The sequence below is a fragment of the Kuraishia capsulata genome, genomic scaffold, assembly GCF_000576695.1.
Source record: "Kuraishia capsulata CBS 1993 genomic scaffold, Kuraishia_capsulata_scaffold_4, whole genome shotgun sequence".
Classification (NCBI taxonomy): domain Eukaryota; kingdom Fungi; phylum Ascomycota; class Pichiomycetes; order Pichiales; family Pichiaceae; genus Kuraishia; species Kuraishia capsulata.
This window is the reverse complement of record NW_019172953.1, coordinates 679,328-694,400: the sequence shown is the minus strand read 5'-3', so window position 1 is coordinate 694,400 and position 15,073 is coordinate 679,328. Positions and strand designations below refer to the sequence as shown.

Below are 15,073 nucleotides of genomic sequence, written 5' to 3'. Positions count from 1 at the left end.
GGAGAGGAATATCCGGAGAAACGAGTTTGGGAGATAGATGGAAGACGACTGAATGGTGGAGATCCAAGGGGCAAATCGTAATTGGAGGAATTGTCTTTGATTTCTACCCGTGACTCCCCGGGGGGAAGGATGGGTAGTGCAAAAACCATATCAGATTAGGCATGGGACACCGGAACGCGGGAACTTACAACTTTATTAATGTTATATTAATATCACAATGATAGGGCAATTTGGGAATAAAAGACTCGAAGTCAAATTTACGCGACAGACTTGTCAATGTCCAACTATAAAACTGATTAGGTTAGGGTTCGGATCTTCTATTATTTGAAAGTGCGCTTTTATGCGTCCTCCACTACAACGTTCTTCTTCTTCTGGCTATAGATCGCGGCCTGGACCTTGACATACCAAATGGTGGCGCCACCAATCACCACGGTGAGCGCAACAAGCACGAGATCGATGGGCACAGGGTTCATCTTGAAAAATGTGTGGGTTTCCTTGTCCAGGAAAGACTGCAAAAAGTTGAAGACTCCCGATATAGTCATAATGGAGCCATAGACGGTTCCAAAAGTCTCAAATCCGAACACCTTGGCACAGTAATCAGAGATGGATGTATAGAAGAAGGGTCTATACGCCACAAAGAAGGTCACATTGATCACACCAGCTGTGAAGCTTGGAAGTACTCCCAAGACACCAAGGACGAGCGAGACCGCGAACAGAGCACTCAGAACCACCACGGAAGAGCAATAGTCCAAAAACAAACCGACAAAAGGGATCGAAATGACACCACCCAAAGGCAGCGCTATGTCGAAGAATTTGTTAAGGCTCTCGGCAGCTTCCACTGAATGCAACAAATAGGTGTATTGCGAATTGATGGTGGCTACGAAATAGTTCAAACGCAGCATCTGGATGGTCGCAAAGAGACACATCAATACGAACCAGTACGTTCTGAACTGGTACGAGGCTGGGAAACCATGCAGAACACCAAAAATACTGTTTTCGCCATCGGTGACCTCTTGATCCTCGGCATAAACCGTCTTCATGGCATCTCCGAGCGAGGAACGACGGCCTTGAGGTCTTGGTGGTGGAACCAATGAATCTTCAGATTCTTGCAAAAGAGCAGTGGTCTCGGTAGGCTGGGAAAGTACAGGCAAGGTCGCGGCTGGGGGAGTCATGTAAGACTCACCAGGCATCACAAAGATCTGGACGATCACCATGAAGACTGGCACCAGCAGGTAAATCTTGAAGAACTTCTCAACAGGAAAGTTTCCGTCAAACTTGTTATAGAACAGCTTGTAGAACAGGAACACGGCACTCGAAGAGTCGAAAGCTCCAGTCAGCAACGCCAACACAGTTCCGGACTTTTCAGGGAAAGCGTTCGACAACTGGAATGAAGAGATGTAGGCAAAGGGGCCTCCCAGAGCCATAGAAGCGTACCCAACGAGGTATGGGTCAAAAAGTGAAATTTCTTTCGCATTGATGAAAACAAAACATGCAAAAAACAGGAAAAACGAACCAATCAGACCACACACCCTTGGTCCGTAGAAGTCTAGCGTTCTTCCAATGGTCAGGGCTGAAATGTTGGTGAGTACGGCACCAATGGTGAACATCATGTTCAACTTGAGATCTTGGGCCGTACAAAGCGCTACCGAAGCATCATTCTTGGAAACTTCCGAACCGAAAATTTGCGTCAAATAAAGCATCGGGGTGGATATTTCTGGAGGGTTGACGCTGGGGTCACAGTAATTTTCGTAGACATGCTGGCCAACCAGGACCGGCTTCAAAGCAGCAAATCCAAAGATTGGACCTCCGGAGAAAAGACACCAGACTATGGCACATATGACCTGAGCTAACCGTTTCTGCTTGCTCACTTGGAAAAAGAACATTTTGTTTCGAGAGCCTGCTGTGGAATCAGAAAAAAGGATTTGGAAAGTCTTCTGGGAAGGCGGTTGTTCTTAATGGTGTGAAATAATCAATGCAACCAAATCCGGCTTCGAGGGTGTAGATAAGAGGTCAATGCCTGGGCGGGCGCGATTTTGGAGGCTTCGGACTGGTTTGGTAAAATATGTACGGGACCAAACGGGAAATCACGGTCCAATATAAACCTTCGCAAAATATGAGCGGTTAATCACTTGGTATGGTGTAAACGAGAGAGGATGAGAAAATTTTTCGATAAGACTATTCAAATAGAAGAAAGCAGCCGTCCGGCTCACCTAAAGCGAAGCCGCCGTTGCCTAATTGGGAATGACGGACGGCTATGACCGCTAGCTTTTTAGTAAGTCTAAGTCATCTTCAAGTGGATTGAACGCAATGTGTTCCTCGGTACGAAGTCGAAATATGTATCGTTTGGAGTATTCAATGGCACCTAAATAAGTCATTATGATGCGACTGTGAAAGGATGCGGTGTTTTCCAGAAGGCTTTGAGGTTTTAATGATTTGCCAAATCTGAAAACTTTTGCATGAAAAATACAGCTTTTTTGCATTATTTACAAAAATTAGACATATTGAGTGCTTGATATTATGTCATATTATTTGATTATGGTACTCGATAAGATATTCGATTATGAGATTCATTTGTGTTACTAGCAAATGCTACTTAGACTATTTCAGATATTTCAGAATTGATAGCAATGCGGCGACTAATCCCTTGCGATTCTCTGATTTCTCAGAGATAGTATATAATTTTGCCGCAGTCCAGCGAAACCATAATTTTTGATCAAAAATCAACTCCATCCAAATTCAAAATTCAAATAAAAAACCTTCAAGAAGAAACACTTTCGCTAGACTCGATAGCAATGCGCTGATACTTTGCACTCTCAGGCTGTTCAGCCAACTTTGGAATGTTCAAAACCAGTACTCCATCTTCGATCTTAGCCTTGATATTTTCACCATCTAGCTTTGAAGGCAAAGTCACACGTCTTTCGAATTTCCCGGTGGTCCTTTCGGAATATCTGACCTCGCCCTTTTTACCTTCAGTTTCTTTGACAGGTGATGGGATCTCACCTTTGATGATGAGTTGGTTATCCTCTTTGTTGAAATCAATGGTTATACCCTCCTTTTTGGCGCCAGCAACTGACACATGGAGCTCATAATCCTTTTCGTTATCGACAACATCCACTGGAGGAGTCAGCGAGGCTGGCTCAATGCCGAATAAAGAATTGTTGCCAAACCATGGGTCTTCAAACAGGGTCCTGAATGGAGCCACTGGTCTAGCCACTGACTTACCCGAAGTAGGAGCCACTTGTTGAGAATTGGCCTCACTCGACTCAGCTGGCGTTCCAACTGAACCAACAGTCTTTTGTTGTTCGGCTTGTCCTCTGTTCCGTCTGTTCAAAAGACTGTTCACTGACCTGACCTCATCGTTTACGTTCTCAAAGAAGTTCCAGAATGGGTCGTTTTGGAAGAATGAGTTGGAGAAAACAGACATGTTGTAAATCGTAATATAATGTGTTCGAATGAAATATTGTATTTCTTTGAAGAAAGTATTGAGAAAATGAACCCTTCAACGGAGAATGTCCACCTCCTTATATATCTCTTACCCCAGAGTCTATAGAATTTCTGGAAAAACCCGGAAGCATCGCGAGCTCATCACGCACCTCTTGCATGATCTTTATTTAGCCGAGAATATTCGAGCAACTCAGATTTTACGTCAAATATTGCGTTAATTCTGTGATTATTTTTAACTGTGGCAAAAAACAAAGGTTAGATCGTAAATCGACCAAGTGGTTCTTTTCTGGAGTCTTCGGTAAGCGGGGCGAGCGTTCAACTTGCAGACCCCACTCGACATGGGATTGACTGGGGTCTGACCCATTGTGCATAACAATTGGTAACACAGCTCTGCGGCAAATATCGGCATAAACCCACCGCTTTTACCAGTGACCAAGAAAATTCTGGATTGTTACAACTCCTGCCTGTGCATTTTCGAATTAGAAAATGACCGGAATCGTCGGATACGCTCCCCATGAAAGACGTACGATCCCCAGCATAGCCTCCAGCGCTCCCAAGCCTTTGCGTAAGCTCGGAGTTCATGGAAATTCGTAGTTTCCAATTATAGCTAAATGACTTATGAATAATGACTTGTGACTGTAAAGGAGTAATAGCCTTGTACTTTTGCAATCACCTGATTGCGCCTCCTAGGCGCTCCCGGCTATCCATCTCACCACGTCCTCCAAATGCTGGCCAGACTTCAAGCTGGTCACGAATATCCCAAGCTCCATATCCAGTTCAACCAATTCCTCTGACTGATTTTGGTTCTTGACCGGGGATAGACTCTGTGGCTCAGCCTGCTTCACAGGGGACCTTGATCTAGATTGTGGCCCGTTGGGTTTTGCACCGGTGTTGGCGACACTTCCGTATGATGGTCGCTGCTCTTTCGGCACCATCGCATCTGTTTCCTTCGCAGTATTGTTTGAAAATGGCGTGTATTTCAACATCACGCGATTGGCACTGACATCCACCAAAATCCCCAAGAACTGCGCGAAAACATCCGCTTTATCTAGAAGGTTCACAGTGTTAGGCAGCTTGTCAATCGGCAAAAGACTCTTTTTTTTTCGAACAACCCTGTTGCTATTCATTACATTTGCCTTGTTGCTGGTCACACTATTTGCCTTTCCAGAGGATCCAGAAGTTTCCACCCCAAGAAACGTCGTAGCCGAGGGTATGAGGTCAAGCTTGTTGCCTATGATCAGTATCGGCTTCTTACTACCTCTCTCGTTTTCCAGTATAATTTCCACCAACAGCTGTTTTGCCGCGTGCAAAGTCAGATCATCACTAAGATCAACCACAAACAAAATCAAACCCGCAATATCAAGGTACCGTCTCCATAATCCTGTCTGGAACCTCTTCTGCCCGCTCAGATCGTAGCATTTCAGCGTGAACTCCATGGCAGGCAGCTCCGAAACATTATCACCATCAATTTCATCCAGAATAAAAGTATGTAAATCCATAGCCACAGTAGGAGTCATGCTAGTAAAAGTTAGCGGAATACTTAAACAAAATTCAAGAAAAAATAATCCCACTCACTCTTGCTCAAAAGGTTTGCCCTAACCGCGTTAGTATGTGTAACTTGAAACCCTTGCGGAAATGCTTCTTCTCACCTCTAATGCCCTCACCAAAGAGGTCTTTCCTGAGTTTGGCAAACCAACTACCGCCACCTCCATTTGCATGTACTATCATGGTTAGTAGCAGAACCGCCCAGTAGCCAAATTTCATCCGCACTCAATGCAGTTGTTAACAATACAAACACTCACCTCAATCGGCCTCAAACACGATCTAAACAGTGCTAAAACTCCACCGAGACAGCTCATGATGCGAATTGCGCTCAAAGCAAAAAAAAAAAAACACGTCTTTTTGGAAAGGGTTAGGACGTTTTAACCGCTTTGTCGCTGATAGCAGGGTTGCTTCTGCAATGATAGTGTGTATGAATCAAGATGAGATTTGGTGAAGTTCTTATCGTGTATATTCTTCAATTTGGATGATTTGAACTTTTGGTGCACTCTGGTTTTCGTCAAACCCGCATATTCTCCATCGTATATATTGTTTGAGATATATCTGATATCGATAACGACTTCCTAAAGTTGCTGAATTTTTTTCTCGTTTTTGTCATGTCATACAGAGGAGCATCCGTCTCACAGGAGACCATGAACAGTAAGTTAAAGAAGGAGCTATCTGGGATGAAATTCCCCAAAATCTTCAAGGAAAAAGTTGACTTACAGAATATCGATAAGATGGTTATTGATGAGTGGATACGGAAACGGCTGGATGAGCTGATCCCGGATGATGATATCCTGGTTGAGTTCACACTGGAGCTTTTGCATGCCTCCAACACCCCGGATATGAGAACGATACAGCTGCAACTACTGCCATTTCTTGGAGAAACGGACTCTCCCAGATTTTGCAAAGAGTTGTGGGAGCTGCTTTTGAGTGCACAGGACGACAAGGATGGTATACCCGCTGTTTTGCTAGAGGCTAGGAAAAAGGAGATCGAGAGACAACGGGCTTTGGAAGTCGCAAAGAAGGAAAACCGTACGAGAAAGGATAGACGGGAATTTCCAACCAACAGGGATTCAAATTTCAGTGAAAACAGGGCCAGAGACCACAGATCTAGCGACTACAGGTCTAATGAGAGATACGACGAGCGTGATGCTAGCGACAGAGATAGCCACACTCGCAGAATTAACCACAGAGGTGGATACCGCGATAGGGAATATAATAGAGACACAGGCAACAGGTCAGCAGGATATCGAAGAAGGGATTACAGAGGAACGGATGCCAAAGATAGAGACGAGAGGTGAAAGGAGAACCCACGGGATCCTTCGACATGGCTCTATTTTGCTATAGCTTTTGCAATAATGGAAGCCAAGCACTGCTGCCAAACACTGAATCACAAAATATTCCAATTAACGCCTGCCTGAACCGTTTGTGTTGACTCTCCTGATATAATATTGAAAAGTAGTGCAAATACCAATTAATCCAACCACCGCAGCACCCAATGTCAACTTCCACTTCACCATCTCCCAACCCCCACAGTGGTGGCCTCTTTGTAGGACACCTTTTTCACTGGTTTAAACGCTATTCAGCCGCATAAATTTGGGAATCACCACTTAAGTCGATCGCTGAAATCCCATTGACGTTGCATTTGACAAGACAATCCCCTTTTCAGAAACTGCCAGAGGACCAAGAAACAGGCAACCATCGACATAGCATGTCCGAGTACAGCTCTCAAACATCTTCACACCCAAGCGGTTCGGGTCGCCATCATCACCGTCGTGATGATAACGGGCCTCCATTACAGCCATTACAGCCACAGAATATCAATCCTTCGAATAGAATTGGAAAGTATCAAATAGTGAAGACTCTTGGTGAGGGCTCATTCGGCAAAGTGAAACTGGCGTACCATGTGACGACCGGTCAGAGGGTGGCTTTGAAGATTATCAACAGAAAAACTCTGGCAAAGTCCGACATGCAGGGCAGAATTGAGAGAGAAATATCCTACTTGAGACTTCTGAGACACCCACACATCATCAAGCTTTACGACGTGATCAAGTCCAAAGACGATATCATTATGGTGATCGAGTACGCAGGAAAACAGGAGTTGTTTGATTACATCATTCAAAGAGGAAAAATGGACGAATCTGAGGCAAGAAGGTTTTTCCAGCAGATAATAGCTGCTGTAGACTACTGTCACAGACATAAGATTGTGCATAGAGACCTGAAACCGGAGAATCTTCTTCTGGATGACCAGCTGAACGTGAAGATTGCTGATTTTGGATTGAGCAATATAATGACGGATGGTAACTTCTTGAAGACGAGTTGTGGCTCCCCAAATTATGCTGCTCCAGAGGTGATTTCCGGTAAGTTGTATGCTGGTCCAGAGGTTGATGTCTGGTCCTGCGGTGTCATTTTGTACGTGATGTTGTGTGGACGTTTACCATTTGATGACGAGTTCATTCCTGCTTTGTTCAAAAAGATCAGCAATGGTGTTTACACGCTACCAAGCTACCTTTCGGATGGTGCTAAGCATCTGCTCACCAAGATGCTGGTAGTGAACCCTCTCAACCGTATCACCATCCGCGAGGTTATGGAGGACGAATGGTTCAAAGTGGACTTTCCCGAGTATTTACTTCCGCAAGATCAGAAGAAGCAAAAGTTCATGGAGCTCGACGAAGACGTGATAAATGCCTTGAAGCAGACCATGGGTTACGGCAGAGACGAAATCGTGGAGGCCTTGAAAGCGGGCCATCGCCAGGAAACAGATGAAATTCTGGACGCTTACGAGCTGATGAAGGAGAATAAGATCTTGGTAGACGACTTAAAGAAAAGCTCGTCCAACATGGATCAATTTCTGTCCAAATCGCCTCCAAACTCGTGGTCTGGAATGGCTTCAGCACAAGCCCTATCTGCACCTAAAGAGAATTCTATTGCATACCAGGCATTGTCACCTACACTGGATCCTTCGAATGCACCAACAACCACGATTGCCATCCTGCCGTCGTCCTTGCCTCAGATTCACAGAGCGTACATGATCAACGCTCTGCAACAGCAGGGAGCTCAGACGGCCAAGATCAACCCCGTCTCTGCCAAAAAGTCCAAGACCAGATGGCATTTTGGAATAAGATCCAGATCGTATCCTTTAGATGTCATGGGTGAAATTTATCGTGCTTTGAAAAGTTTGGGGGCAGAATGGGTGAAGCCTTCGGATGAGGAGCTATGGACTATAAAGGTGAGATGGAGATACACACCAGGAACCCTACAAACCGAAGAAACGACACCCGCTATTACCGAGCTCATGAGAATGCATATCCAGCTTTTCCAGCTGGAGCCCAACAATTATTTGGTGGATTTCAAGTTTGACGGTTGGGAGAACCCCAGTGACCCAGAGGGTGCTCCGCTGATGGCAGCTAAGGATGAGGATGAGATCAGTTCGTTCTCGGCATATCCCTTCTTGCATTTGGCCACACGCTTAATTATGGAGCTGGCTGTGAATAGCCAGGGCTCGTAAAACGGATTATTACTTTTTGAAATAGTTAGGAGATGGAGTATGGGTCAATAAGGCGCAGGAGCATGCATAGCAGTCTCTCTATATGCTTGTATGAATACCCATAGCAATAGGCAAAACACACAGATTATTCCCCATTACCTCTGCGTAAGCATTAGAATTAACCATGACTTTTGCAGAAATATACTCTCATAGATATCCTCATATATCCATATATATATGCTCATATGACCTGTTCCTCATTCGATTGCGATAAGGGACCCTGTGATGGGTACACTACCTCATTTGCAGCATGCTCCTTGTCAAACGTTTATGCCAAGTGAATACAACTCTCTTGTTGCGAACACATCATTGCAGTTCTGAATGAAGAACAAGTGTGATTTGTTACTTCTATTCCATCAATTGTTTGTGAATACCATTTGTTCCAGTGAATTCCAGGTTCAGTTCTAATTTCAAGCCTAGTGATTCGCCCCGGAAGTCGCCCCGAACCAAGAGACTTGAGCGAATTGACAATGGCAACATCACCCAGGACAAGGATAGCAGGCGATATTTCGCCCAAACCTGACAGTCCTTTTGCTCATAGCCGAAAGTCCAGTGGGGGAAAGCGAGTGCTGTCATCATCAACTGATTCAGGCGAGCCCAAGCCGTTCGTGGGCCAAATTACACCGAGTCATCACAGAACCAAGAGCGACGCAATTTCCTTCTCGAAGCGCGGAAATAAAAGCTCGATATACTCGTTAGGAAATGCAGACGATACTCCAGAATACAAGACGGTTTCCACTCATGTTCCCCCCACGTTTTTGCCGACTCCATTGGCCGAACTACAGAATGTGATTAACCCTGATAGAAAACACCCCGTTGCACAGAAACCCTCTCTAAGTAAACACAGTCGAGACCCGAGGAAATACAGCAAGATTATTGGAGGATACCAGACGCGAGTTTCCTTTGATACGGTGAATCTCGAAGTTTGTGGGGATCTTTCTGACGACGACGACTCTGATGATGAATACTCCAGATCGTCACTTGGCAAAGATTTCTTGACCACAGGAGGATGGGGACCTTCCACGGGAAGACCGCCAGTCCCTACTACTCAGTTGACTAGGGGAAGATCGCTTTCTCCATTACCGCCAGCAGCAAGATCATTGTCGCCATTGCAGTCGCCAGAGCGGAGCTTTTCGCCTTCTTCGCGGTCTCTTTCGCCCAGAGGAAGGTCTTTGCGCGTAGACTTAAGTCCGCAACGTGGGTATCGTCGTGATTACCCAACAAGTCCGATAATAACTCACGACTCATGCACCTTGACAAAAGTGCATAAGGATTTCGACCATCTATACAAGGGCCCAATGGCCAAGAAGCCAGCCACTTTGCCCAGCAGAACCGTAATGGTATATGTAAGTGGCAGACAGCACACGTGGGTGGCTCTGGACTGGGCAGTGAGAAAATTGCTGCAAGATGGCGATACCTTGGTGGTAATTGCCTCTGTATCTCCCAATAGACGAAGTGCAAGAAGGGTATCCATGGGTAGTCGAGGCCAATCCAGAACCAGAAATGTTATACCGACGAAACGCAGTGAAGCAGAGCTGAGAAAGAGCCCCAATTACGTGAATGTTCTGGCAGAAAACATCATGAAGTACATTCTGGCTGTCATGAGCTCGAAGCTGATACTAAAGATTACCATCGAGCTCAGTGTCGGAAATACCAAGGACGTTCTCAAAGACATGTACCAGCTGTATTTGCCCGGACTCGTTGTTTGCTCTGCTTTACCACCCAAATCCTATGCTCTCAGATCTTGGAATACCTCAAGGATCACCGACAGACTAGTGAAAAATTTCCCCGTGCCCTTGATTATCGTTCCGGCCGCAAATATGGGAGCCTTCGAGAAAAAACTATTTGGACATTTGCAGAAAAAAATGTCGAACTATGAAAACTACGACAGCGACGCGGACCCCGAATTTGAGGGAGATGCACTAGATGAAAGCAAAGTCGCGTTCTCTATTCTTAGACACTTTATGAATGATGGACCCTCCAGCAGTGATGATGAATCAGATGGTGGTTACGAGAGTGAGCAGTCCTACGATACCATGGACAGCATTGAATTGGTCCGCGAAACGGTCCAGGAATCCGAGAAGAAACTACAGGATGACTTGATGAATATTAGAACCAAGCCATTGGACAAGAACACTTTCAAGGATACCTTGGCCGCTATCTCGGCTGCCGGGTACACAATTGGAATGAAGATGGCAGAAACTGCAAAGGCAGGTGGAGCTGGGGCTGATCTGGTTAGAAGCATCACAGATGCTCCAGACATGTCTGTGATGAAACCGAAGAAGTCCATGTTACTAGACGATCCTCCACAGATAAATATCACCACCTCGGGATCTGCTTCTTTCAAGCCTAGGCTGTCTCCAAATACTAGCTACGCGGGAGTTTCTTCTTCGAGACCGAAAAGCACCTCTCTCAAGTTCCAGGATCCTCAGTCGAGTCCAATTATGAAGACATATTCCAGAAATCTGGATGTTGGTGGCGGTCCTTCCATTGATTCCAGCATGTCCAGCTTGAAAGTCGGCTCTCATGCCAACCTACGTCCCACCAAGTCTCACTCTTCAGTTCCTACCGAGAAAAAATCGTTCTTCAAGGGCTTATTTGGTAAGAAGTAACTTACAGTATGCACGGACTTACAGACAGACGCAGAACATACATAACACACATATACTATGATACGAAATACGATTCTTCAGCAAATAAAATTCTCAATTATTAGTCATTCAAATATGATCTAGCGAGTTCTGATCACACCGGCAGCCATCAAAGTCATCACTTTCTTGTATACATCCGGGTTCTTCATGTGTTCTTGCAAGGCAGCTGGGTTATCTCTGGCCTGCTGCAAGATGCTGTTCATTACAGGGTCCTGGAGAATCTCCACAACTTCGGGGTCTCTGCTAATTCTGGCCTGAGTCTCCTCTTGAGTCTCGCCTTCAACAGCTGTAAATCTGGCAGAAAGAGCTTTCTGAGAAAGTTGCTCGATCTCTCTGGAGGAAGCACCACCTAGTTCGGCGTCCTTGGTTCTGGCCTCGGCCAGTGTGTCAATGCACTTGGTGTATTCCTTCATAGCCAACAAAGAGGTTGCCTTGCGGATATATGCTCTGATAAAGTTTGGGTCTTTGGCAATGGCCTTGTCGCAGTCTCTAACGGCTTCTGGGAAAGACATCAGCTTGGCAAGAGCAGCAGCACGGTTGGAGTAACCTCTTGGGTCTTCTGGGGCCCTGTTCACCATCTCAGTGTAAGATTTCACAGCGTTTGGCCAGTCACCCTTGGTGAAGTACTCTTTACCTTCCAGTCTTGCCTCTTCGGCCTTGGCTGGATCAACGTAGGCATCCTGCTCTCTCTTTTTCAGCTCCTTCTCAGCAGAACGCAACTTGTTCAATGTGTCCGGAGTACGGTGCTCAGTGAGAGACTTCTCAAAGAACTTGATGGCACTCTGCAAATCATCCTTCTTCACATATGTTGTACCTATTCTGGCGAATGCCTTGGCAATCAACTTGTAATCAGCTCTCATGTCTCTTCCTTCATCAACTGCAGTTTCACAGGTCTTGATTGCAGTGTCGTAATCACCCTTCTCATACTCAGCAGCAGCGCGATTGTTCAAATAGGTGATGTCCTTGAATGTTTCCCATGCTTTGTCGTAAAGTTCGATAGCCTCATCGAATTTGCGGCTCTTGTAGAGCTTGTTGGCCTCAGCCTTGTAACCATCAGCCTCGGCCTTCAAAGCCACAGACTGGTCTTCTGGTTCTGGGGTTGGCTCTGGAACTGGTTCAGGCTTGGTCTCAGTCTTTGGGGTCTCGGCAGGAGCATCCTTCATCTCCACATCAGCTGAAGGGACATTATCAGCATTAAAACCAGCTGGTGGTGGCCCTCCGATATCAACTCCCATGGCAACGCCCATCACAGTCATTAATCTCTGATCTGACATCATTTCAGTGAGCATGGATTGCGGATTCGATTGCAATTGCATGACCTTAGCAACCAATCCCGGGTCTTTCATCATTTCCGCGGTTTTCGGGTTGGTCATCAACTTCGAAATCAGCGCTGGATCAGAAAACATGTTACCCAAACCAGAAGCACCGGCATCCAGAGCATCAGAGGCAGCCTCCACACCCTCCTTGGCCATCTTATTGGCAGGATCCAATTCCAAAGCCTTATTGTAGGATTGTTTGGCTCCCTCAAAGTCACCTTGGCCGTACTGTGCAGCACCAACTCTGTTATAGCCCTTGGCCCAAGTAGGGTTGATCTTTACACACTCATTGGCATCCTCCAAGGCCTTGTCAAATTGCTTAGAAGATGTGTAACACGCAGAACGATTGGAGTAAAGAACATGGTTGGGGCTTGCAGAGGCCTCGATGGCCTTGGTGAAAAGCTCAGCAGCCTTTTCAAACTCTTTGTTGGTAAACGCCTGGTTCCCAAGGGTTTTGTATTCGTCAGCAGACATGGTTGCAAATATGAAAAGTCGAAAGTTCAAATCAGTCAATCAAAAACTTTGAATGCTTCGTTTGGGGAAGAGTGTTCACTGGCTTTTAACTTATCTCCAATTTGCATCTTCTCGAACAATCGATCGGACCCGGTACACGACCTCTCTATTTCTGGGGTTACGAGCCAGGTGGACTGGAATTATCAAATTTTCACCGCACGAGATCAGATAATTTTTTTTTCACTCATTTCCAGAACCAAAAATGAGTGGAACTAGTGATTTTGACCTGGAGACCAGCAATTATGTGGAATGGCTCCTAGCCAATTTGACTTGTGTTTCGCCGAAGGTGCAAATTGCCGATCTGAGATCGCAGGACCAGGGAAGAGGTGTGATAGCGCTAGAAGACATCGAAGAAGGCGAGATTCTGTTTTCAATCCCAAGAAACGTGATTCTGAATGTGGAGACGAGTCAGCTAGCCAGCCTGAGAGATGGCGAGGCTAAGAGTGTGTTGCTGGGGCTTCCCCAATGGGAAGCGTTGATTCTGTGTTTGGCCTACGAGCTGAGTCTTGGAACCGACTCCAGATGGTCGCCTTATCTGCATGTGCTTCCAAAGACCTCCAACACGCCAATGTTCTGGTCAGATGAAGAGATCAAGGCGTTGCATCCTTCTTATATGGTGAACAGAATTGGAAAGGCAGAAGCTGAGAAGATGTACAATCGTCTTTTCCCTGCTGTGGCCGAGCAGCTTGGAACCGAAAGTTTGAAAAATCTCACCATTGAGCAGTTCCACATCGTAGCCAGCATTATTTTATCTTATTCATTTGATGTGGAGCATCCTGGAAGAGAGGACGAGGAGGGCGAAGAGGAACTGGACATTGAACACTTCGAGGAAGTGCAGGAGTTACAGGAGGAGGAAGAGGAGGAAGAAAGCCAAGAGGCAGAACACGAGAACGAGCACGAGCACGAACATGAACATGAACATGAACATGAACATGAACATGAGCATGACCGCGATGATGTTCCCATGGACGATAATGATGGCCAGGAACCGGTTTTGACTGTTCTGGAGGACGATAACTACAAGTCCATGGTACCGTTCGCAGATACACTGAATGCGAACACCAGGCTCTGCAATGCGAATTTGAACTACGAATCGCTCCAGTTGGTGATGAAAGCCACGAAGAAGATCTCCAAGGGTGAGCAAGTGTACAATACCTACGGAGACCATCCAAACTCAGAGATTCTAAGAAGATACGGTTACATTGAGAAAGACGGATCGAAGTTCGATTTCGGTGAAGTTGCCCTGAGCGACATTTTGAGACACTTTTCTCAGAAGTACCCCTTTTTCACCATTGACGGTTTGCACTTTGCTGTTGACATAATTTCCAAATCCCACTATCTCGCCGAGAACCTGGAGAGCGAGGAAGGAATTATCTCTGATACTTACGAGTGTTATTACGACGGAGAAGTTGTTCCAGAGTTTGTTCTTCTGTTGCTCATTCTCACTGTTCTCTCACTTTCAGGCCAAGAAGACCAGAGATGGTTCAAAAGGATGATCAGACAGGCAAAGAGAAGCGGCAGCAAAGCGAGCGAGTTCGAGAAATTCATCAACAGAGTGATTCTCAAATGTCACCAGCTTACAGATCAAGACAAAGTAACTGAGATTACCGTGGAAAATTTCAAGGAGGTTGTTTCTGCACGTATGCATGAATACGCAGAGTTTATCCGTGGTGGTGCATTACCTTACGAGTTGAATGGATACCAACATAGCAGGGCCCATTTGGCAGCTGAGGTGCTCGTTTCTGAGCACAGATCGCTAGAGTCATGCCATGTCAAGGCGTTGAGTTCGCTGTCGGCTATTCAGGATGTGAAAATGGTGAAGAACGTGCTGAAGAGGAAGATGGAGGAGGACTCTCAATCAAGCAAGAGGCACAAACGTGTCAAGGCATAGATAGAATACAGTCAAAAAAGAAAAGAAAATGGTACTCAGTTGTTTACGAAAAAAATGGGCATTTTGGAAGAGCATATTTATCTCATACGAACATCTTAGATTAGCACCTTCTATGAACACGCTGAGTGGTATCGTATCCTAAACATCTTGAAAAGCACAATAATAG

At 45.7% G+C, this 15,073-nt stretch overlaps 8 protein-coding genes across 8 annotated transcripts; 4 read left to right on the top strand and 4 right to left on the bottom strand.

Annotated features, from left to right (window-relative positions):
- Positions 1 to 338: 338 nt before the first annotated feature.
- Positions 339 to 1,883, bottom strand: KUCA_T00003477001 (uncharacterized protein; the record flags this gene model as incomplete). The annotated part of the gene is made up of 1 exon (XM_022601895.1): positions 339 to 1,883. The coding sequence occupies one exon, from the start codon at positions 1,881 to 1,883 to the stop codon at positions 339 to 341; it is 1,545 nt and encodes a 514-aa protein (XP_022459493.1).
- An 875-nt stretch (positions 1,884 to 2,758) lies between these two features.
- On the bottom strand, positions 2,759 to 3,424 carry KUCA_T00003476001 (uncharacterized protein; the record flags this gene model as incomplete). The annotated part of the gene is made up of 1 exon (XM_022601894.1): positions 2,759 to 3,424. One exon carries the CDS (start codon positions 3,422 to 3,424, stop codon positions 2,759 to 2,761), a length of 666 nt encoding a protein of 221 aa, XP_022459492.1.
- Positions 3,425 to 4,130: 706 nt separating this feature from the next.
- KUCA_T00003475001 (uncharacterized protein) lies at positions 4,131 to 4,961 on the bottom strand (the record flags this gene model as incomplete). Its single annotated transcript, XM_022601893.1, has 1 exon — positions 4,131 to 4,961. The coding sequence occupies one exon, from the start codon at positions 4,959 to 4,961 to the stop codon at positions 4,131 to 4,133; it is 831 nt and encodes a 276-aa protein (XP_022459491.1).
- A 639-nt stretch (positions 4,962 to 5,600) lies between these two features.
- On the top strand, positions 5,601 to 6,290 carry KUCA_T00003474001 (uncharacterized protein; the record flags this gene model as incomplete). The annotated part of the gene is made up of 1 exon (XM_022601892.1): positions 5,601 to 6,290. The coding sequence occupies one exon, from the start codon at positions 5,601 to 5,603 to the stop codon at positions 6,288 to 6,290; it is 690 nt and encodes a 229-aa protein (XP_022459490.1).
- A 410-nt stretch (positions 6,291 to 6,700) lies between these two features.
- On the top strand, positions 6,701 to 8,497 carry KUCA_T00003473001 (uncharacterized protein; the record flags this gene model as incomplete). The annotated part of the gene is made up of 1 exon (XM_022601891.1): positions 6,701 to 8,497. The coding sequence occupies one exon, from the start codon at positions 6,701 to 6,703 to the stop codon at positions 8,495 to 8,497; it is 1,797 nt and encodes a 598-aa protein (XP_022459489.1).
- A 509-nt stretch (positions 8,498 to 9,006) lies between these two features.
- Positions 9,007 to 11,148, top strand: KUCA_T00003472001 (uncharacterized protein; the record flags this gene model as incomplete). Its single annotated transcript, XM_022601890.1, has 1 exon — positions 9,007 to 11,148. One exon carries the CDS (start codon positions 9,007 to 9,009, stop codon positions 11,146 to 11,148), a length of 2,142 nt encoding a protein of 713 aa, XP_022459488.1.
- Positions 11,149 to 11,267: 119 nt separating this feature from the next.
- Positions 11,268 to 12,977, bottom strand: KUCA_T00003471001 (uncharacterized protein; the record flags this gene model as incomplete). The annotated part of the gene is made up of 1 exon (XM_022601889.1): positions 11,268 to 12,977. One exon carries the CDS (start codon positions 12,975 to 12,977, stop codon positions 11,268 to 11,270), a length of 1,710 nt encoding a protein of 569 aa, XP_022459487.1.
- Positions 12,978 to 13,218: 241 nt separating this feature from the next.
- On the top strand, positions 13,219 to 14,907 carry KUCA_T00003470001 (uncharacterized protein; the record flags this gene model as incomplete). Its single annotated transcript, XM_022601888.1, has 1 exon — positions 13,219 to 14,907. The coding sequence occupies one exon, from the start codon at positions 13,219 to 13,221 to the stop codon at positions 14,905 to 14,907; it is 1,689 nt and encodes a 562-aa protein (XP_022459486.1).
- Positions 14,908 to 15,073: the final 166 nt, after the last annotated feature.